Here is a 23,949-nt window from a genome sequence, read left to right as displayed (position 1 = left end):
CTGAAATAACAGCCAAAGCAGCATTTTCTAAACCCAGTCCTGAGGACCCCAAGAAGAAGTATGGCAACACGGTGCTACTAGTCTTCTGATGTAACTCAGGTATCACTTCTTCACCCACGTACAATAGATTAGCCTGGCACATATGTATCCTTCCCAAATGGCTCCTCACTCCTTGTGTAGTGAACTACCTTTGACAAGGGCCTACAATGCACTACATAGGGAATGGGAAGCATTTTAGACAGTCAGAGACTACCCATTTACTGCAAAGGTAACTATTAGTCTACGCTCTTAAATTCAGGGGGCCACTTCACAAAAATGGCACAACTACATAGTGCACTACGTTTGACCAGAGCCATATGCCAGCAGCATACTACCCTGCATACCACTGCTGGCTTGCTTCTGAAGCTAAGCAGGGTTGGGCCTGGTCAGTTCCTGGATGGGAGACCAGATGCTGCTGGAAGTGTTGGAGGGCCAGTAGGAGGAACTCTTTCCTCTGGTCTAAAAAAATATCCCATGGCACTTATCGTCAGAGTAGGGGTGTTAAAACCCCAGTGTCCTGGCTTAATTCCCAATCTGACCCTCAAACAATCACCTAATAATCTCCAGTTTAAAGTTGGCTCATTCATCCCCCTCCTGTAACTATTCCCCAGGTCGTTGCATGTTCTCAGTCAACTTACCTGGTAAAATAACAGATAAATAAATAAACATTTTGGTAACATTTTAGATGCAAATAGTCTATTACATAATGATGCACTCTCACCTTCTGCACTCTTTCAAGGGATTCCCTGGGTGTCTCCCTCTCTGTTGTCTGTAAGTTATGGTCTACCTCTTCCACCTCTCCTTTTAAAGGACCTGTCACAGGTGTGACTAGTTGCCTCATTAACCCAAAGAGAGATCCCGATGTCGGGCCATTAGTTAGTTTGGTAAAGAACTTAAGTAGAACTACTTTAAGTACTACTAAAGTAGTTTTTTGGGGGTATCTTGACTTCTGTTGTAAAATCTCATATGCATCTCAAATAGTACCTTGATGTTATTTGGCCCGTGTCAAACGTAGTGCACTATATAGTTGGGCCATTTTTGTGGAGTGACCCCCTGAATTTAAGAGTGTAGACTAATAGTTACCTTTGCAGTAAATGGTTAGTCTCTGACTGTCTAAAATGCTTCCCATTCCCTATTTAGTGTATTTTTGGCCCTCGTCAAAGGTAGTTCACTACACAAGGAGTGAGGAGCCATTTGGGAAGGATACATATTCCTGTGAAGTGAACTGAGTTTTAATATTAATAATTAATACGCAGGTTTGATTTGGAAATGCGTTTCTATTCATTATCGGTTCTCCATGGGACACCCTCTGAGACGTCAGCCATTATCAACCTTGACACTGGTTGATAGACGGATATATCAACTTGTCAGCTCACTGATTTGAGCTACTGGTCCAACTCTCAATCAGCAGGCTACCTGCCACTCCTCTAGTTCCAGAGAAGTATATTGGTGTCTAGATGTTGGACTCTGATATTCTGATATGAATTGTTTGATCATTCAACTGGGTGTATGATTGGGTTGTCTAGCAACTATCAGGAAATAACACTGATACAATTTACCCTCACGTTTTGTCTTAGTTTCATCAGCTCTTCTACAAAACACAGAACCAGAATTGACTGCACAGGGCTTTTAAACAACTTCAATATTTAGCCAGGAAGCTCTGATTTAAACTACTGGCCCAACTCTCAAACAGCGTCCAGAAATGTATATAGTCCTGAAATGTTATGTCCACATTACAATGCATGTTACCTGTGTCCAGATGCTATGATACGACCAAAGACCCCATGTGAGGATGCTAGAGATGCCACTTTAAATGGCTCAATTGGAGCCTACATCCCCCACGTGTGACGACAATGACTGATTCACGTTACATACAAATAAATACAGGAAGGAATCCAGAGATTAAATCGTTGATTTACTTACTTTATAGTTGGTGTGATTTTTCTCAACCAGTCCAATTCTGGGAACTGGAGGAAGGACGAGGACCTTTATGGTGACTGTATTACCACCACACCGGCAGTTACAGAACATGAAGGCAGTCAAATGCCACGTGACCATGTAGTAGTTAGGCTTCTCAAAGCTCTGATGCTGGTGATGGTCATTAGTAGTCTACCACACCTGCTAACTGCCTGGTACTCAGCACTCTATTGTCCCTCTAATCACTCTGACATCAACTCTGATTGGTGGAAATCAGAAAGATGGACAGCTCAGAAGGGGGTTGTGTCATGTGCACAGGCAAGGCCTTTTTAATGCTTAGGGCTCTTGGGTCCATGATGTGGGGCATCAGCCTACTCAGTGACAACCACAGAACACAACTGAAAGAGTTTACAAAATATTAGCATCCTAACTCTGATTGCAGGACTTGGACTCTGGAATCAAATTTGTCAGTATTTCCTTTGTGTGGATTTCTCTTTATATACTAATTATGACAGCTTTGGTCCTCCAAAGACATCGACATGTCACTCCAATATATACAGGAGTTCAGCAGAGTCCAGAATCAGAACCATGCTACTCTGAGTCTGAAGAATTGTTCCAGACCACAGAGGGATGAAAGACCCCTTGACTGAGTCTACATCTTCACATTTCACTAAATCATTCCATTGTTTGCTTCATGCATTATATCATCCTGTAAAATAAAGGACATGCTCTTCATCTTTACATGACTAAATGTTGTATTAGAACTTGTAGGATGACTTGATGGAAAATGGTACATCTCCTGGTTTGGTTACATTTGCTGCCGTCTGATATTTAGGGCCAGACTATGATATATTAATGGTTAGGGAACTTCATGTTCATGCCAATGTTTGGAGGAAGCTTGCCAGAAAATGAACATGGTAAGTACAGTATTAGCGAGCTAGAATGTATGGGTGATTCACATCAACTTTAAGGGGGTAAGTAAATGTTCAGCCCAAAATTTGCTAACCAGTTAATTCTATAACTAAAACACACACCACATGATAAAGTATATGAACACCTGCTTGTCAAACATCTCATTCCAAAATCATGGAGTTGGTCCCCCCCCCCCCTTTGCTATAGACTTCCAGCGCCGACAGAGATGGCCGCCTCGATTCGCGTTCCTAGGAAACTATGCAGTTTTTTGTTTTTTTACGTGTTATTTCTTACATTAGTACCCCAGGTCATCTTAGGTTTCATTACATACAGTCGAGAAGAACTACTGAATATAAGATCAGCGTCAACTCACCATCAGTACGACCAAGAATATGTTTTTCGCGACGCGGATCCTGCGTTCTGCCTTACAAACAGGACAACGGAGCGGATCCAATGCAGCGACCCAAAAAAACGACTCTGAAAAAGAGGGAAACGAGGCGGTCTTCTGGTCAGACTCCGGAGACGGGCACACCGTGCACCACTCCCTAGCATTCTTCTTGCCAATGTCCAGTCTCTTGACAACAAGGTTGATGAAATCCGAGCAAGGGTAGCATTCCAGACGGACATCAGAGACTGTAACGTTCTTTGCTTCACGGAAACGTGGCTCACTGGAGAGACGCTATCTGAGGCGGTGCAGCCAACGGGTTTCTCCACGCATCGCGCAGACAGAAACAAACATCTTTCTGGTAAGAAGAGGGGCGGGGGCGTATGCCTTATGGCTAACGTGACATGGTGTGATGAAAGAAACATACAGGAACTCAAATCCTTCTGTTCACCTGATTTAGAATTCCTCACAATCAAATGTAGACCTCATTATCTACCAAGAAAATTCTCTTCGATTATAATCACAGCCGTATATATCCCCCCCCAAGCAGACACATTGATGGCTCTGAATGAACTTTATTTGACTCTTTGCAAACTGGAAACCATTTATCCGGAGGCTGCATTCATTGTAGCTGGGGATTTTAACAAAGCTAATCTGAAAACAAGACTCCCTAAATTTTATCAGCATATCGATTGCGCAACCAGGGGTGGAAAGACCTTGGATCATTGTTACTCTAACTTCCGCGACGCATATAAGGCCCTGCCCCGCCCCCCTTTCGGGAAAAGTTGACCACGACTCCATTTTGTTGATCCCTGCCTACAGACAGAAACTAAAACAAGAGGCTCCCACGCTGAGGTCTGTCCAACGCTGGTCCGACCAAGCTGACTCCACACTCCAAGACTGCTTCCATCACGTGGACTGGGACATGTTTCGTATTGCGTCAGACAACAACATTGACGAATACGCTGATTCGGTGTGCGAGTTCATTAGAACGTGCGTTGAAGATGTCGTTCCCATAGCAACAATTAAAACATTCCCTAACCAGAAACCGTGGATTGATGGCAGGATTCGCGTGAAACTGAAAGCGCGAACCACTGCTTTTAATCAGGGCAAGGTGTCTGGTAACATGACCGAATACAAACAGTGCAGCTATTCCCTCCGCAAGGCTATCAAACAAGCTAAGCGTCAGTACAGAGACAAAGTAGAATCTCAATTCAACGGCTCAGACACAAGAGGCATGTGGCAGGGTCTACAGTCAATCACGGACTACAGGAAGAAATCCAGCCCAGTCACGGACCAGGATGTCCTGCTCCCAGGCAGACTAAATAACTTTTTTGCCCGCTTTGAGGACAATACAGTGCCACTGACACGGCCTGCAACGAAAACATGCGGTCTCTCCTTCACTGCAGCCGAGGTGAGTAAGACATTTACACGTGTTAACCCTCGCAAGGCTGCAGGCCCAGACGGCATCCCCAGCCGCGCCCTCAGAGCATGCGCAGACCAGCTGGCCGGTGTGTTTACGGACATATTCAATCAATCCCTATACCAGTCTGCTGTTCCCACATGCTTCAAGAGGGCCACCATTGTTCCTGTTCCCAAGAAAGCTAAGGTAACTGAGCTAAACGACTACCGCCCCGTAGCACTCACTTCCGTCATCATGAAGTGCTTTGAGAGACTAGTCAAGAACCATATCACCTCCCCCCTCCCTGACACCCTAGACCCACTCCAATTTGATTACCGCCCAAATAGGTCCACAGACGATGCAATCTCAACCACACTGCACACTGCCCTAACCCATCTGGACAAGAGGAATACCTATGTGAGAATGCTGTTCATCGACTACAGCTCGGCATTCAACACCATAGTACCCTCCAAGCTCGAGACCCTGGGTCTCGACCCCGCCCTGTGCAACTGGGTACTGGACTTCCTGACGGGCCGCCCCCAGGTGGTGAGGGTAGGCAACAACATCTCCTCCCCGCTGATCCTCAACACTGGGGCCCCACAAGGGTGCGTTCTGAGCCCTCTCCTGTACTCCCTGTTCACCCACGACTGCGTGGCCACGCACGCCTCCAACTCAATCATCAAGTTTGCGGACGACACAACAGTGGTAGGCTTGATTACCAACAACGACGAGACGGCCTACAGGGAGGAGGTGAGGGCCCTCGGAGTGTGGTGTCAGGAAAATAACCTCACACTCAACGTCAACAAAACTAAGGAGATGATTGTGGACTTCAGGAAACAGCAGAGGGAACACCCCCCTATCCACATCGATGGAACAGTAGTGGAGAGGGTAGCAAGTTTTAAGTTCCTCGGCATACACATCACAGACAAACTGAATTGGTCCACTCACACAGACAGCACTGTGAAGAAGGCGCAGCAGCGCCTCTTCAACCTCAGGAGGTTGAAGAAATTCGGCTTGTCACCAAAAGCACTCACAAACTTCTACAGATGCACAATCGAGAGCATCCTGTCGGGCTGTATCACCGCCTGGTACGGCAACTGCTCCGCCCTCAACCGTAAGGCTCTCCAGAGGGTAGTGAGGTCTGCACAACGCATCATCGGGGGCAAACTACCTGCCCTCCAGGACACCTACACCACCCGATGTCACAGGAAGGCCATAAAGATCATCAAGGACATCAACCACCCGAGCCACTGCCTGTTCACCCCGCTATCATCCAGAAGGCGAGGTCAGTACAGGTGCATCAAAGCTGGGACCGAGAGACTGAAAAACAGCTTCTATCTCAAGGCCATCAGACTGTTAAACAGCCACCACTAACATTGAGTGGCTGCTGCCAACACACTGACACTGACTCAACTCCAGCCACTTTAATAATGGGAATTGATGGGAAATGATGTAAATATATCACTAGCCACTTTAAACAATGCTACCTTATATAATGTTACTTACCCTACATTATCCATCTCATATGCATACGTATATACTGTACTCTATATCATCGACTGTATTCTTATGTAATACATGTATCACTAGCCACTTTAACTATGCCACTTTGTTTACATACTCATCTCATATGTATATACTGTACTCGATACCATCTACTGTATCTTGCCTATGCTGCTCTGTACCATCACTCATTCATATATCTTTATGTACATATTCTTTATCCCCTTACACTGTGTACAAGACAGTAGTTTTGGAATTGTTAGTTAGATTACTTGTTATTACTGCATTGTCGGAACTAGAAGCACAAGCATTTCGCTACACTCACATTAACATCTGCTAACCATGTGTATGTGACAAATAAAATTTGATTTGATTTGATTTGATTTGATTATAACAGCCTCCACTTTTCTGGGAAGGCTTTACACTAGATGTTGGAACATTGCTGCTATAACAGCCTCCACTCTTCTGGGAAGGCTTTACACTAGATGTTGGAACATTGCTGTGGGGGACGTGCTTCCATTCAGCCACAACAGCATTAGTGACGTCTGGCACTGATTTAAGGCGATTAGGCCTGGTTCGTCGTTAGTGTTTCAATTAATTCGATGGAGTTGAGGTCAGGGCTCTGTGCAGGCCAGTCAAGTTCTTCCACACCAATCTCAAACCATTTCTGTTTAAACCTGCACGGGGGAATTGTCATGCTGAAACAGGAAAGGGCCTTCCCCAAACTGATGCCACAAAGTTGGAAGCACAGAATTGTCTACAATGTCATTGTACTCAGTAGCATTAAGATTTGCCTTCACTGAAACTAAGGGCCCGAACCATGAACAGCCTCTGACCATTATTCCTCCACAAACTTTACAGTTGGCACGATGCATTCGGGCAGTTAGCGTTCTCCTGGCAGACTTTTTACACACTGACTTGTTGAAAAGGCAGTTTCCTACGATGGTGCCACATTGAAAGTCACTGAACTCTTGTGTTAGGCAATTCTACTGTCAATGTTTGTCTATGGAGATTGCACGGCTGCGTGCTCGATTTTATACACCTGTCAGCAAGGGGAATGGTGTGACAAACATACATCTTCCAGTCAGTGGCAGGTCTTTAGGGCGAAAACAGCTCATTGATGAAAGGTCGAAAGAGAATGGCAGGTTTTCATGCAAGCTGGATAATTGAGTGGAAAACATCGCCTGGCCTGATGTATCCCGGTTCCTGTTGCATCATGCTGATGGCAGAGTCAGGATTTGGTGGAAGCTGCATCAGTCCACGGCCACATCCTGCCTGGTGTCAACGGTACAGGCTGGTGGAGGAGGTGTAATGATGTTTCCCAGGTACACGTTAAGTCCCTTGATACCAATTGAGCAATGTATCCAAGCCCTGAAGAATTCAGGCTTTTCTGGAGGCAATGGGAGGGTCCAACCCAGAACTAGATGGGTGTACCTAATAAACTGTATACATTCAAACTGGTCTACCTTCAGACGAGTCTTGTGTGAAAAGCAATACAGCCGTACTGTCTATTGATGTTGGGGTCAAATTAGGGTCTTGATGGTGGGGTCATATCAGTGTATTGATGGTGGGGTCATTTTAGTGTCTATTGATGGTGGGGTCATATCAGTGTATTGATGGTGGGGTCATATTAGTGTCTATTGATGGTGGGGTCATATCAGTGTATTGATGGTGGGGTCATATTAGTGTCTATTGATGGTGGGGTCATATTAGTGTATTGATGGTGGGGTCATATTAGTGTCTATTGATGGTGGGGTCATATTAGTGTATTGATGGTGGGGTCATATTAGTGTATTGATGGTGGGGTCATATTAGTGTATTGATGGTGGGGTCATATTAGTGTATTGATGGTGGGGTCATATTAGTGTATTGATGGTGGGGTCATATTAGTGTATTGATGGTGGGGTCATATCAGTGTATTGATGGTGGGGTCATATCAGTGTACTGATGGTGGGGTCATATCAGTGTATTGATGGTGGGGTCATATTAGTGTATTGATGGTGGGGTTATATTACTGTATTGATGGTGGGGTCATATTAGTGTATTGATGGTGGGGTCATATTAGTGTATTGATGGTGGGGTCATATCAGTGTATTGATGGTGGGGTCATATCAGTGTACTGATGGTGGGGTCATATCAGTTTATTGATGGTGGGGTCAAAATAGTGTCAATTGATGGTGGGGTCATATTAGTGTATTGATGGTGGGGTCATATCAGTGTATTGATAGTGGGGTCATATCAGTGTATTGATGGTGGGGTCATATCAGTGTATTGATGGTGGGGTCATATTAGTGTCTATTGATGGTGGGGTCATATCAGTGTATTGATGGTGGGGTCATATTAGTGTCTATTGATGGTGGGGTCATATTAGTGTATTGATGGTGGGGTCATATTAGTGTATTGATGGTGGGGTCATATTAGTGTATTGATGGTGGGGTCATATTAGTGTATTGATGGTGGGGTCATATTAGTGTATTGATGGTGGGGTCATATTAGTGTATTGATGGTGGGGTCATATCAGTGTATTGATGGTGGGGTCAAAATAGTGTCAATTGATGGTGGGGTCATATTAGTGTATTGATGGTGGGGTCATATCAGTGTATTGATGGTGGGGTCATATCAGTGTACTGATGGTGGGGTCATATCAGTGTATTGATGGTGGGGTCATATTAGTGTATTGATGGTGGGGTTATATTACTGTATTGATGGTGGGGTCATATTAGTGTATTGATGGTGGGGTCATATTAGTGTATTGATGGTGGGGTCATATCAGTGTATTGATGGTGGGGTCATATCAGTGTACTGATGGTGGGGTCATATCAGTTTATTGATGGTGGGGTCAAAATAGTGTCAATTGATGGTGGGGTCATATTAGTGTATTGATGGTGGGGTCATATCAGTGTATTGATAGTGGGGTCATATCAGTGTAATGATGGTGAGGTCATGTTAGTGTATTGATGGTGGGGTCATATTAGTGTATTGATGGTGAGGTCATGTTAGTGTATTGATGGTGGGGTTATATTAGTGTATTGATGGTGGGGTCATACTAGTGTATTAGTGTATCAGCCCTTGTTACATGGAGATACGGCTCAGACCCTGTTATATAGAGATACGGCTCAGGCCCTGTTATATAGAGATACGGCTCAGACCCTGTTATGAGATACGACTCAGCCCCTGTTATCTAGAGATACGGCTCAGCCCCTCTTATATAGAGATATGGCTCAGATCCTGTTATGAGATATGGCTCAGACCCTGTTATCTAGAGATATGGCTCAGACCCTGTTATTTAGAGATACGGCTCAGACCCCTTTATATGGAGATATGGCTCAGACCCTGTTATTTAGAGATATGGCTCAGACCCCTTTATATAGAGATATGGCTCAGACCCTGTTATATAGAGATACGGCTCAGACCCTGTTAGAGATACGGCTCAGACCCCGTTATATAGAGATACGGCTCAGACCCCGTTATATAGAGATATGGTTCAGACCCTGTTATGAGATATGGCTCAGACCCTGTTATATAGAGATATGGCTCAGACCCTGTTATACAGAGATACGGCTCAGACCCTGTTAGAGATACGGCTCAGCCCCTGTTATATAGAGATACGGCTCAGACACTGTTATATGGAGATACGGCTCAGACCCTGTTATATGGAGATACGGCTCAGACCCTGTTATATAGATATACGGCTCATACCCTGTTATATAGAGATAAGACTCAGACCCTGTTATGAGATCTGCTCAGCCAACCGTTATATAGAGATACGGCTCAGACCCTGTTACATAGAGATACGGCTCAGCCCCTGTTACATGGAGATACGGCTCAGACCCTGTTATATAGAGATACGGCTCAGCCCCTGTTATATAGAGCTACGGCTCAGCCCCTGTTATATAGAGATACTGCTCAGCCCCTGTTATATAGAGATATGGCTCAGCCCCTGTTATATAGAGATATGGCTCAGCCCCTGTTATATAGAGATATGGCTCAGCCCTTGTTACATGGAGATATGGCTCAGACCCTGTTATCTGGAGATATGGCTCAGACCCTGATGTATAGAGTTACGGCTCAGACCCTGATATATAGAGATACGGCTCAGACTCTGTTATATAGAGTTATGGCTCAGACCCTGTCATATAGAGATATGGCTCAGACCCTGTTATACAGAGATATGGCTCAGACCCTTTTACACAGAGATATGGCTCAGACCCTGTTATACAGAGATATGACTCAGACCCTGTTATACAGAGATATGGCTCAGACCCTGTTATACAGAGATATGGCTCAGACCCTGTTATACAGAGATATGGCTCAGACCCTGTTATACAGAGATATGGCTCAGACCCTGATATACAGAGATATGGCTCAGACCCTGTTATACAGAGATATGGCTCAGACCCTGTTATACAGAGATATGGCTCAGACCCTGATATACAGAGATATGGCTCAGACCCTGATATACAGATATATGGCTCAGACCCTGATATCTGGAGATATGGCTCAGACCCTGTTTTATAGAGATATGGCTCAGACCCTGTTATATATAGATATGGCTCAGACCCTGTTGTATGGAGATGTGGCTCAGACTCTGTTATCTGGAGATATGGCTCAGACCCTGTTGTATGGAGATATGGCTCAGACCCTGTTATATAGAGATACGGCTCAGACCCTATGAATCCAAGATGGCGTAGCAGTCAGATGTCTTTGTCCTGTTGTGTCTCTTGCATATATCGTTTTACATATTTTTTTTTCATATATCTATCATTTAAAATAATTTGCTAAACTTCAACTTCTAAATTCTCTATTACTTTTATCCCCTGATTCCTACCACAAACTGAACATTTTCATCTGGATCTTCACAACTAGCTAACCGCAATCCCGGATCACTACTCCTGGCTAGCATTTCCATCCCAGACCAAGCACCAATTAGCTTGAAGCTAGCCCGGTCAGGGATCCTGTGCTACCACCGAAGCATACTCCTGGGCTACAATATCCGGACCCCTTCTACAGCCGGTACGGGGCACGGAACCCCGCAGATCCCCTACGACTTGAATATCGACATAATCTGCCCGAGGACTCCAACAGGCCCCTCAGGCGCGACGCCCGCTGAAGGCCCATTCTGCTAACCAGCTAACTACCTAGAACTACTTGGAACCCAAGTAATTCCACGACTGGTCTATCGACGTCACCTCACGAAGAGGCTAAAACAGACTTACCCCCATCGCAACGTCCCCCAAAGGCTAACTTTCTAGCCCCTGCTATCTGCTTGCTGGCTAACCCGGTCTGCTAATTGCTAGCTTGCCGGCCCCGGTCTGCTAACTGCTAGCTTGCCCGGTCTGCTAACTGCTAGCCCCTGCTAACTGCTAGCTAACCCAGTCTGCTAACTGCTAGCTAACCCAGTCTGCTAACTGCTTGCTAACCCGGCCTGCGAACTGCTAGCTTGCACCGGGCTACTAACTGCTAGCTTGCAGACCCCGGCCTGCTAACTGCTAGGTTTCCTGCCCCGGCCTGCTAACTGCTAGCTTGCCTGCCCGGTCTGTATCTTTTAGCCGCTGCTAACTGCTTGCTTTCTTGCTAACCCGGCTTGCTAACTGCTAGCTTGTTTAGCCCCGGCCTACTAACTGTTAGCTTGTTAGCATCGGCCTGCTAACTGCTAGCTTGTTTAGCCCCGGCCTACTAACTGTTAGCTTGTTAGCATCGGCCTGCTAACTGTCGGAATCGCCGTGTCCCCAGTCAGCCCAACCACTCACTGGATCCATATATTCACTTGGCTACGCATGCCTCTCTCTAATATCAATATGCCTCGTCCATTACTGTCCTGGATAGCTCCACTCCCACTCCCATAGGTGCTCACATTTGTTCACTTCTGTAACCATAAAAGCCTTGGTTTCATTCATGTTAACATTAGAAGCCTACTCCCCAAGTGTGTTTTACTCACTGCGTTAGCACACTCTGCCAACCCAGATGTCTTAGCCATGTCTGAATCCTGGCTCAGGAAAACCACCAAAAACCCTGAAATCTCCATCGCTAACTATAACATTTTCCGCCAAGATAGAACTGCCAAAGGGGGTGTTTCAATCTACTGCAAAGATAGATAGTAATACAGAACTCTGCAGAATAAGCTTAGACTTCTAAAAATGAACCTTTCCAGAAACAAGTCTCTCACTGTTGCCGCTTGCTATAGACCTCCATCTGTCCCCAGCTGTGCCCTCGGGCACCCTCATAGATGTCAACCTAACACACCCTCCAAATAACCCTCTGCTGTTTTCAATCAAGATCTCAGCGATCACTGCCTCATTGCCTGCATCCGTAATGGGTCTGCAACCAAACGACCACCCCTCATCACTGTCAAACGCTCCCTGAAAGATTTCTGCGAGCAGGCCTTTCTAATCCACCTGGCCGGGGTATCCTGGAATGACATTGACCTCATCCCGTCAGTAGATGATGCCTGGCTATTCTTTAAAAGTGCCTTTAAATAAGTATGCCCCTCTCAAAATGTAGAACTAGGAACAGATATAGTCCTTGGTTCACTCCAGACCTGTCTGCCGTTGACCAGCACAAAAACATCCTGTGGCGTTCTGCATTAGCATCGAATAGCCCCAGTGATATGCAACTTTTCAGGGAAGTTAAGAACAAATATACACAGGCAGTTAGAAAAGCTAAGGCAAGCTTTTTCAAACCGAAATTTCATCCTGTAGTACTAATTCAAAAAAGTTCTGGGACACTGTAAAGTCCATGGAGAATAACAGCACCTCCTCCCAGCTGCCCACTGCTCTGAGGCTAGGAAACACTGTCACCACCGATAAATCCACTATAATTGAGAATTTCAATAAGCATTTCTCTACGGCTGGCCATGCTTTCCACATGGCTACCCCTACCCCGGTCAACTGCCCGGCACCCTCCACAGCAACCCACCAAAGCCCCCACCATTTCTCCTTTACCCAAATCCAGATAGCTGATGTTCTGAAAGAGCTGCAAAATCTGGACCCCTACGAATCAGCCGGGCTAGACAATCTGGACCCTCTCTGTAAAAAGAGTGATTAGAGGGACAATAGTGCTGAGTACCAAGCAGTTAGCAAGTGTGGTAGACTACTAATCAAATCAAATCAAATCAAATGTATTTATATAGCCCTTCGTACATCAGCTGATATCTCAAAGTGCTGTACAGAAACCCAGCCTAAAACCCCAAACAGCAAGCAATGCAGGTGTAGAAGCACGGTGGCTAGGAAAAACTCCCTAGAAAGGCCAAAACCTAGGAAGAAACCTAGAGAGGAACCAGGCTATGTGGGGTTGCCAGTCCTCTTCTGGCTGTGCCGGGTGGAGATTATAACAGAACATGGCCAAGATGTTCAAATGTTCATAAATGACCAGCATGGTCCAATAATAATAAGGCAGAACAGTTGAAACTGGAGCAGCAGCACGGCCAGGTGGACTGGGGACAGCAAGGAGTCATCATGTCAGGTAGTCCTGGGGCATGGTCCTAGGGCTCAGGTCCTCCGAGAAAGAGAAAGAAAGAGAGAAGGAGAGAATTAGAGAACGCACACTTAGATTCACACAGGACACAGAATAGGACAGGAGAAGTACTCCAGATATAACAAACTGACCCTAGCCCCCCGACACATAAACTACTGCAGCATAAATACTGGAGGCTGAGACAGGAGGGGTCAGGAGACACTAATGACCATCACCAGAGCTTGGAGAAGCCTAACATGGTCACGTGGCATTTGACTGTCTTCATTTCCTGTAACAGTCACCATAACAGTCCTACTCCTTCCTCCATTTCCCAGAAATGAACCGGTTCAGATACATTGTTCAACACATCACACCAACAATAACGTAAGTAAATCAACACTTTAACCTCTGGATTCTTTCATGTATTTATTTGTATGGGATGTGAATCCGTTCCTGTAGTACAGTAAAGACAACTGTCCGTCTTCTACATCTTACTTGCAACGCCTTTCATCTACAATTACAGACAACAACAAAATATACACATCAAGAATTAGCTGAAAAGTAGTAACATTTAGTGAATGAGTATGTACACACAGACCTTGGTGGAACAGTTGATAGCAGGTGATAGCAGTGCCTGGTGGAGCCTCAGTACCCTGGATCTTCTGTCCAGAACTGATCACACAACAACAGTAACCTTCCAGAAATAGACATGTTGTATGTACAATCAATACACATTGAACTGTCACATTCAACTGAATTGAGAATTTTGTGCGTCAGTGTTAATCTGTAGAGCCCCAACATTGCTCGGGGGTGTATTGTCCATTGTCGTCACACGTGGGGATGTAGGCTCTAATTGAGCCATTTAAAGTGGCATCTCTAGCATCCTCACATGGGGTCTTGGGTCGTATCATAGAATCTGGAAACAGGTAACATTCATTGTAATGTGGACATAACATTGCAGGACAATATACATTTCTGGACATACATTCTGGAATATTGGGTTACGTCCCATATGGGCCCTATTCAGAAGTAGTTTATACGGAATAGGGTTTCATTTAAGATGATACCGAGGTACTTCATGGATAAATATTGAAATGCCGCTGCTTGTTTAAAAGCCCTGTGCAGTCAAAATACAGTTTCTGTCTTTTGTATAAAAGCTGATGAAACTAAGACTGAAAGTGAGGGTAAATTGTATCAGTGTTATTTCCTGATAGTTGCTAGACAATCCAATCATACATCCAGTTGAATGATCAAACCATTCATATCAGAATACCTCAGTCCAGCATCTAGATATACATCTCTGGAACTAGAGGAGTGGCAGGTAGCCTGCGGTTAGAGAGTTGGGCCAGTAGTTCAAATCAGTGAGATGACAAGTTGATATATCCATCTATATGCAAGGCACAACCTTCATTTCTCCAGTGTCAATGTTGATAATGGCTGACCTCTCAGAAGGTGTCCCATGGAGAACGGGTTATGAATAAAAACACATTTCCAAATCACACCTGCATATTAATAACCTCTTAAAGCTAGGGGGCAGCATTTTCACTTTTGGATTAATAGCGTGCCCAATTTCAACTTCCTGCTACTCATGCCAAGAATATAAGATATGCATATTATTCATAGATTTGGATAGAAAACTCCCCGTTTCTAAAACTGTTTGAATTATGTCTGTGAGTATAACAGAACTTATGTAGCAGGCAAAACCGCAAGGACTAACTGTTCAGATTTTTTTTTTTCCCCATCTCTCTTCCCTATATTGTCTTTACTATTGGAAATTTAATAGAAATATAAGTGTGTGTGAAGTAGGTGTGTTATGTTTATTTAAGATGTTTATTTAAGATAACGTCAGAGTTGATGTCTGAGTGATTAGAGGGACAATAGAATGCTGAGTACCAGGCAGTTAGCAGGTGTGGTAGGCTACTAATGACCATCACCAGCATCAGAGCTTTGAGAAGCCTAACTACTACATGGTCACGTGGCATTTGACTGCCTTCATGTTCTGTAACTTCCGGTGGGTGTGGTAATACAGTCACCATAAAGGTCCTCGTCCTTCCTCCATTTCCCAGAATTGGACTGGTTCAGAAAAATCACACCAACAATAACGTAAGTAATTCAACACTTTAATCTCTGGATTCCTTCATGTATTTATTTGTATGGGATGTGAATCCGTTCCTGTAGTACAGTAAACTGTCCGTCTTCTACATCTTACTTCCAACGCCTTTCATCTACAATTAGGAAGAAATACACAGCAATAACTAGCTGCAAAGTAGTAACATTTAGTGAATGAGTATGTATATACACACCTTGGTGGAACAGGTGATAGCAGTGCCTGGTGGAGTCTCAGTACCCTGGATCTTCTGTCCAGTAGTGGTCACACACCAACAGTAACCTACCAGAAATAGACATGTTAATAACCTGTTACATAATACAATATTTACACAAATATACATTTTACTGTAACATATTGAATTGTCACGTTAAACTGAATTGGAGCATTTATGGTGTGTGTGGTAACCTGTAGAGCCCCAACATTGCTCAGGGGTTTATTGTCCATTGTCGTCACACGTGGAGGATGTAGGCTCCAATTGAGCCATTTAAAGTGGCATCTCTAGCATCCTCACATGGGGTCTTTGGTCGTATCATAGCATCTGGACACAGGTAACATGCATTGTAATGTGGACATAACATTTCAGGACTATATACATTTCTGGACGCTGTTTGAGAGTTGGGCCAGTAGTTTAAATCAGAGCTTCCTGGCTAAATATTGAAGTTGTTTAAAAGCCCTGTGCAGTCAATTCTGGTTCTGTGTTTTGTAGAAGAGCTGATGAAACTAAGACTGGAAATTGTATCAGTGTTATTTCCTGATAGTTGCTAGACAATCCAATCATACATCCAGTTGAATGATCAAACCATTCATACCTCAGTCCAGCATCTAGATATACATCTCTGGAACTAGAGGAGTGGCAGGTAGCCTGCGGTTAGAGAGTTGGGTCAGTAGCTCAAATCAGTGAGGTGACAAGTTGACATATCTGTCTATGTGCCCATCAGCAAGGCACAACCTTAATTTCTCCAGTGTCAAGGTTGATAATGGCGGACCTCTGAGAGGGTGTCCCATGGGGAACCGATAATGAATAGAAACGCATTTCCAAATCACACCTGCGTATTAATTATTAATATTAAAACTCAGTTCACTTCACAGGAATATGTATCCTTCCCAAATGGCTCCTCACTCCTTGTGTAGTGAACTACCGTTGATCAGGGCCAACAATGCACTACATAGGGAATGGGAAGCATTATAGATAGTCAGAGACTGCCCATTTACTGCAAAGGTAACTATTAGTCTACACTCTTAAATTCAGGGGTCACTCCACAAAAATGGCACAACTACATAGTGCACTACGTTTGACAAGGGCACATAACATTTAGGTAACATTGGAGATGCAGATAGTCTATTAAATAATGATGCACTCTCACCATCTGCACTCTTCCAAGGGATTCACTGGGTGTCTCCCAGTACCATTTTTGTGAAGTGGCCCCCTGATTTTAAGAGCAGTAAATGGGTAGTCTCTGACGGTCTAAAATGCTTCCCATTCCCTATGTAGTGCATTCTAGGCCCTCGTCAATGGTGCCAGGCTAATCTATTGTATGTGGTTGAAGAAGTGATACCTGAGTTACATCAGAAGACTAGTAGCACCGTGTTGCCCATACTTCTTCTTGGGGTCCTCAGGACTGGGTTTAGAAAATGCTGCTTTGGCTGTTATTTCAGTTTTGTACCTAATAGTGGGTTTCTTTAACCTCTCCTCTAGTACCCACAGCCATTCCAGATGCTTTAAAATGCTCAACTAATCTCTCTTTCTCTCTCACAGGAGACTATAACCATGGCGATATTGACCATCATTCTGCTTGTCAGCACGGCTTTTGCTCTAGGAGGTAAGCGTGACATACCTCACACTTACTCACCAACATCTTAATTAAACATAACACACCTAATTCACACATGTAGGTATTAATATGCAGGTGTGAATTGGAAATGCGTTTTTATTCATAACCCGTTCTCCATGGGACACTCTCTGAGAGGTCAGCCATTATCAACCTTGACACTGGAGAAATGAAGGTTGTGCCTTGCTTAAGGGCACATACATGGATATATAAACTTGTCATCTCACTGATTTGAACTACTGGCCCAACTCTCTAACCGCAGGCTACCTGACACTCCTCTAGTTCCAGAGATGTATATCTAGATGCTGGACTGAGGTATTCTGATATGAATGGTTTGATCATTCAACTGGATGTATGATTGGATTGTCCAGCAATAACACTGATACAATTTCCAGTCTTAGTTTCTTCAGCTCTTCTACTAAACTGGAATTTGACTCCACAGGCGTTTTAAACAAGTAGCAGAATGAATGTTTAGCCAGGAAGTACCTAGGTATCATCTGAAATGGAACCCTATTCCGTATAAACTACTTCTGAATAGGGCCCATATGGGACGCACCCCAAGATTCCAGAATGTATGTCCAGAAATGTATATTGTCCTGCAATGTTATGTCCACATTACAGATAATGTTACCTGTTTCCAGATACTATGATACGACCCAAGACCCCATGTGAGATTGCTAGAGATGCCGTGCCACATGACCTAGTTGGAGCCTACATCCCCACGTGTGACGCTGCTGGACGATACACCCCTAAGCAATGTTGGGGCTCTACAGGTTAAAACACACACACACACACACACACACACACACACACACACACACACACACACACACACACACACACACACTAGAAATGCTCCAATTGAGTTGAACGTCACAATTCAACATGTTACAGTAAAATGTGTAAATATTATATATTTAACAGGTTATTAACATGTCTTTCTGGTAGGTTACTGTTGGTGTGTGACCAGTTCTGGACAGAAGATCCCGGGTACTGAGACTAAACCAGGCACTCCTAGAATCATCTGTTCCACCCAGAGTAAGTGAGGCCCTGTGGTCTCATCCAACACCATCACCACTTTAAACTCCAACACATCACTACTCTTGCTTCCTACCTTGGATCTCTTTATGCTTTCTTTACAAGATGCTCCACTGATTTCAGAATCATGATCTCTCTTCTTCCTGTGTCATGATCTCTCTTCTTCCTGTGTCATTATCTCTCTTCTTCCTGTGTCATTATCTCTCTTCTTCCTGTGTCATGATCTCTCTTCTTCTTGGGTCATTATATCTTCTTCCTGTGTCATTATCTTTCTTCTTTCTGTGTCATGATCTCTCTTCTTCCTGTGTTTTTCCACTTCCGACCATTCAGGTCATTAACCCTCATCCTCCCGCTACATACCATCAGAACTGACAGCTATATTGTTCTCAATCCTGCACAGCTGTTGCTTCACCAACTCATTCTTAATTTCCTGCATTTTTTCTGAACTACTCGCCGCCATTTCGTACCTCCAACTCTCCGTGCGGGGTTCCAGGGGGAGGGTTCTGACTGGACGGGTCCTTAAAAAGGAGAGGAGGGAGAATTTAACTCACAGGTAGGACAGAGAGAGACCCAGTGAAGACCTTTGAAGATCTCTGAAGGAGTGAAGCAACAACTGAAGATTTCAGAAATGTACATCTGAAATGGCTTCCTATTCTGTATAGGGCCCTTCTCCTGACCAGGGCCCTTCTCCTGACCAGGGCCCTTCTCCTGACCAGGGCCCTTCTCCTGATCAGGGCCCTTCTCCTGACCAGGGCCCTTCGGGGAACAGGGTCCCATATAGGATGCAGTCTCCTGACCTGGGCCCTTCGGGGAACAGGGTCCCATATAGGATGCAGTCTCCTGACCAGGGCCCTTCGGGGAACAGGGTCCCATATAGGATGCAGTCTCCTGAACAGGGCCCATAGGGGAACAGGGTCCCATATAGGATGCAGTCTCCTGACCAGGGCCCTTCGGGGAACAGGGTCCCTTATAGGATGCAGTCTCCTGACCAGGGCCCAAAGGGGAACAGGGTCCCTTATAGGATGCAGTCTCCTGACCAGGGCCCTTCGGGGAACAGGGTCCCTTATAGGATGCAGTCTCCTGACCAGGGCCCAAAGGGGAACAGGGTCCCTTATAGGATGCAGTCTCCTGACCAGGGCCCTTCAGGGAACAGGGTCCCATATAGGATGCAGTCTCCTGACCAGGGCCCATAGGGGAACAGGGGCCCATATAGGATGCTGTCTCCTGACCAGGGCCCTTCGGGGAACAGGGTCTCATATAGGATGCAGTCTCCTGACCAGGGCCCTTCGGGGAACAGGGTCCCATATAGGATGCAGTCTCCTGACCAGGGCCCAAAAGGGAACAGGGTCCCATATAGGATGCAGTCTCCTGATCAGGGCCTTTCGGGGAACAGGGTCCCATATAGGATGCTGTCTCCTGACCAGGGCCCATAGGGGAACAGGGTCCAATATAGGATGCAGTCTCCTGACCAGGGCCCTTCGGGGAACAGGGTCCCATATAGGGCACTGCTTCTGACCGGGCCAATAAGGGAATAGGGTCCCATATAGGATGCAGTCTCCTGACCAGAGCCCTTCGGGGAACAGGGTCCCATATAGGATGCAGTCTCCTGACCAGGGCCCAAAGGGAAACAGGGTCCCATATAGAACACAGTCCATGATTCCAGAATGTATATCCATCATTGTTATTTTATGTCCACATTACAATGTATGTTACCTGTGTGTCCAGATGATGCGATACGACCCAAGACCCCATGTGAGATTGCTAGAGATGCCGTGCCACATGGCATTGTTGGAGCCTACATCCCCACGTGTGACGCTGCTGGACGATACACCCCTGAGCAATGTTGGGGCTCTACAGGTTACCACACACACACACACACACACACACACACACACCATAAATGCTCCAATTGAGTTGAACGTGACAGTTCAATATGTTACAGTAAAATGTGTAAATATTATATATTTAACAGGTTATTAACATGTCTTTCTGGTAGGTTACTGTTGGTGTGTCGACAGTTCTGGACAGAAGATCCCGGGTACTGAGACGCCACCAGGCCCTGCTATCAACTGTTCCACCCTGAGTAAGTGAGGCCCTGTGGTCTCATCCAACACCATCCCCACTTTAAACTCCAACACATCACTACTCTTGCTTCCTACCTTGGACCTCTTTATGCTTTCTTTACAAGATGCTAAACTGATTTCTGTATCATGATCTCTCTTCTTCCTGTGTCATTATATCTTCTTCCTGTATCATGATCTCTCTTCTTTCTGTGTCATGATCTCTCTTCTTCCTGTGTCATGATCTCTCTTCTTCCTGTGTCATGATCTCTCTTCTTCCTGTGTCATGATCTCTCTTCTTTCTGTGTCATGATCTCTCTTCTTCCTGTGTCATGATCTCTCTTCTTCCTGTGTCATTATCTCTCTTCTTCCTGTGTCATTATCTCTCTTCTTCCTGTGCCATTATCTCTCTTCTTCTTGTGCCATTATCTCTTCTTCCTGTGTCATTATCGCTCTTCTTCTTGTGCCATTATCTCTTCTTCCTGTGTCATTATCTCTCTTCTTCTTGTGCCATTATCTCTCTTCTTCCTGTGCCATTATCTCTATTCTTCCTGTGCCATTATCTCTCTTCTTCTTGTGTCAATATCTCTCTTCTTCCTGTGTCTTTCCACTACCGACCATTCAGGTCATTAACCCTCATCCTCCCGCTACACACCATCAGATCTGACAGCCATATTGTTTTCATTCCAGCACATATTTTTCTTCACCGACTCTTTCTTAATTTCCTGCATTTCGTCCTACTTCTGGACAGGGCCCATAGGGGAACATGGGCCAATAGGGGAACAGGGCCAATAGGGGAACAGGGCCCATAGGGGAACAGGGCCCAATAGGGGAACAGGGCCCAATAGGGGAACAGGGGCCCAATAGGGGAACAGGGGCCCAATAGGGGAACAGGGGCCCAATAGGGGAACAGGGGCCCAATAGGGGAACAGGGGCCCAATAGGGGAACAGGGGCCCAATAGGGGAACAGGGGCCCAATAGGGGAACAGGGGCCCAATAGGGGAACAGGGGCCCCTAGGGGAACAGGGGACCATAGGGGAATAGGGGCCCATAGGGGAACAGAGCCCCATAGGGGACTCAACCCAAGATTCCAGATCCAGCCAGAGCTTCCAGGATGTTTGTCCAGCAATGTATGTTATACTATGTAATGTCATCGTTACAAATAATTTTATCTGTGTGTTTAGATGGTATGATACGACCCAAGACCCCCTGTGAGATTGCTAGAGAAATTGCTTTGAAAAACCTCAGTCCTGGAGTCTACGTCCCCACGTGTGACGCCACTGGACGATACACCCCTGAGCAATGTTCAGGCTCTACAGGTTAAAACACACACACACACACACCACACACACACACGCACACACACACTATAAATGCTCCAATTGAGTTGAACGTGACAATTCAATATGTTACAGTAAAATGTGTAAATATTATTTATATTAACAGGTTATTAACATGTCTTTCTGGTAGGTTACTGTTGGTGTGTGACCAGTTCTGGACAGAAGATCCCGGGTACTGAGACTCCACCAGGCACTCCTAGATTCAACTGTTCCACCCTGAGTAAGTGAGGCCCTGTGGTCTCATCCAACACCATCACCACTTTAAACTCCAACACATCACTACTCTTGCTTCCTACCTTGGATCTCTTTATGCTTTCTTTAAAAGATGCTAAACTGATTTCTGTATCATGATCTCTCTTCTTCCTGTGTCAGTATCTCTCTTCTTTCTGTGTCATGATCTCTCTTCTTCCTGTGTTTTTCCACTTCCGACCATTCAGGTCATTAACCCTCATCCTCCCGCTACATACCATAAGAACTGACAGCTATATTGTTGTCAATCCTGCACAGCTGTTGCTTCACCAACTCATTCTTAATTTCCTGCATTTTTTCTGAACTACTCGCCGCCATTTCGTACCTCCAACTCTCCGTGCGGGGTTCCAGGGGGAGGGTTCTGACTGGACGGGTCCTTAAAAAGGAGAGGAGGGAGAATTTAACTCACAGGTAGGACAGAGAGAGAGAGACCCAGTGAAGACCTTTGAAGATCTCTGAAGGAGTGAAGCAACAACTGAATATTTCAGAAATGTACATCTGAAATGGCTTCCTATTCTGTATAGGGCCCTTCTCCTGACCAGGGCCCTTCTCCTGACCAGGGCCCTTCTCCTGATCAGGGCCCTTCTCCTGACCAGGGCCCTTCGGGGAACAGGGTCCCATATAGGATGCAGTCTCCTGACCAGGGCCCTTCGGGGAACAGGGTCCCATATAGGATGCAGTCTCCTGACCAGGGCCCTTCGGGGAACAGGGTCCCATATAGGATGCAGTCTCCTGAACAGGGCCCATAGGGGAACAGGGTCCCATATAGGATGCAGTCTCCTGACCAGGGCCCTTCGGGGAACAGGGTCCCTTATAGGATGCAGTCTCCTGACCAGGGCCCAAAGGGGAACAGGGTCCCTTATAGGATGCAGTCTCCTGACCAGGGCCCTTCGGGGAACAGGGTCCCTTATAGGATGCAGTCTCCTGACCAGGGCCCAAAGGGGAACAGGGTCCCTTATAGGATGCAGTCTCCTGACCAGGGCCCTTCAGGGAACAGGGTCCCATATAGGATGCAGTCTCCTGACCAGGGCCCATAGGGGAACAGGGGCCCATATAGGATGCTGTCTCCTGACCAGGGCCCTTCGGGGAACAGGGTCTCATATAGGATGCAGTCTCCTGACCAGGGCCCTTCGGGGAACAGGGTCCCATATAGGATGCAGTCTCCTGACCAGGAAACAAAAGGGAACAGGGTCCCATATAGGATGCAGTCTCCTGATCAGGGCCCTTCGGGCAACAGGGTCCCATATAGGATGCTGTCTCCTGACCAGGGCCCATAGGGGAACAGGGTCCAATATAGGATGCAGTCTCCTGACCAGGGCCCTTCGGGGAACAGGGTCCCATATAGGGCACTGCTTCTGACCGGGCCAATAAGGGAATAGGGTCCCATATAGGATGCAGTCTCCTGACCAGAGCCCTTCGGGGAACAGGGTCCCATATAGGATGCAGTCTCCTGACCAGGGCCCAAAGGGAAACAGGGTCCCATATAGAACACAGTCCATGATTCCAGAATGTATATCCATCATTGTTATTTTATGTCCACATTACAATGTATGTTACCTGTGTGTCCAGATGATGCGATACGACCCAAGACCCCATGTGAGATTGCTAGAGATGCCGTGCCACATGGCATTGTTGGAGCCTACATCCCCACGTGTGACGCTGCTGGACGATACACCCCTGAGCAATGTTGGGGCTCTACAGGTTACCACACAC

The 23,949-nt window shown here is 45.7% G+C and overlaps 1 protein-coding gene across 5 annotated transcripts in view; it reads left to right on the top strand.

Moving 5' to 3' along the window:
- The first annotated feature begins 13,847 nt into the window (after positions 1–13,847).
- LOC149980734 (thyroglobulin-like) overlaps positions 13,848–23,949 on the top strand; it is a 29,134-nt gene continuing 19,032 nt past the window's right edge. For 2 of the 5 annotated variants that reach the window (XM_090183370.1, XM_090183366.1), the window contains exons 1-10: positions 13,848–13,994; positions 15,677–15,713; positions 17,477–17,540; positions 18,191–18,322; positions 18,498–18,587; positions 20,313–20,444; positions 20,584–20,670; positions 21,832–21,966; positions 22,118–22,207; positions 23,806–23,937. In XM_090183370.1, the coding sequence (XP_090039496.1) occupies positions 13,948–13,994; positions 15,677–15,713; positions 17,477–17,540; positions 18,191–18,322; positions 18,498–18,587; positions 20,313–20,444; positions 20,584–20,670; positions 21,832–21,966; positions 22,118–22,207; positions 23,806–23,937 (946 nt within the window). In that variant the 5' untranslated portion in view covers positions 13,848–13,947. Of the gene's footprint in view, positions 13,995–15,639; positions 15,714–17,476; positions 17,541–18,190; positions 18,323–18,497; positions 18,588–20,312; positions 20,445–20,583; positions 20,671–21,831; positions 21,967–22,117; positions 22,208–23,805; positions 23,938–23,949 lie in introns of all 5 variants that reach the window. The other 3 variants (XM_090183367.1, XM_090183368.1, XM_090183369.1) reach the window with 3 other exon arrangements.

This window comes from Oncorhynchus mykiss, chromosome 9 (assembly GCF_057628025.1).
Source record: "Oncorhynchus mykiss isolate SJ-2025 chromosome 9, ASM5762802v1, whole genome shotgun sequence".
Lineage (NCBI taxonomy): Eukaryota > Metazoa > Chordata > Actinopteri > Salmoniformes > Salmonidae > Oncorhynchus > Oncorhynchus mykiss.
Note: the sequence above shows the minus strand (reverse complement) of the source record. Positions and strands in the feature narration are given on the sequence as shown.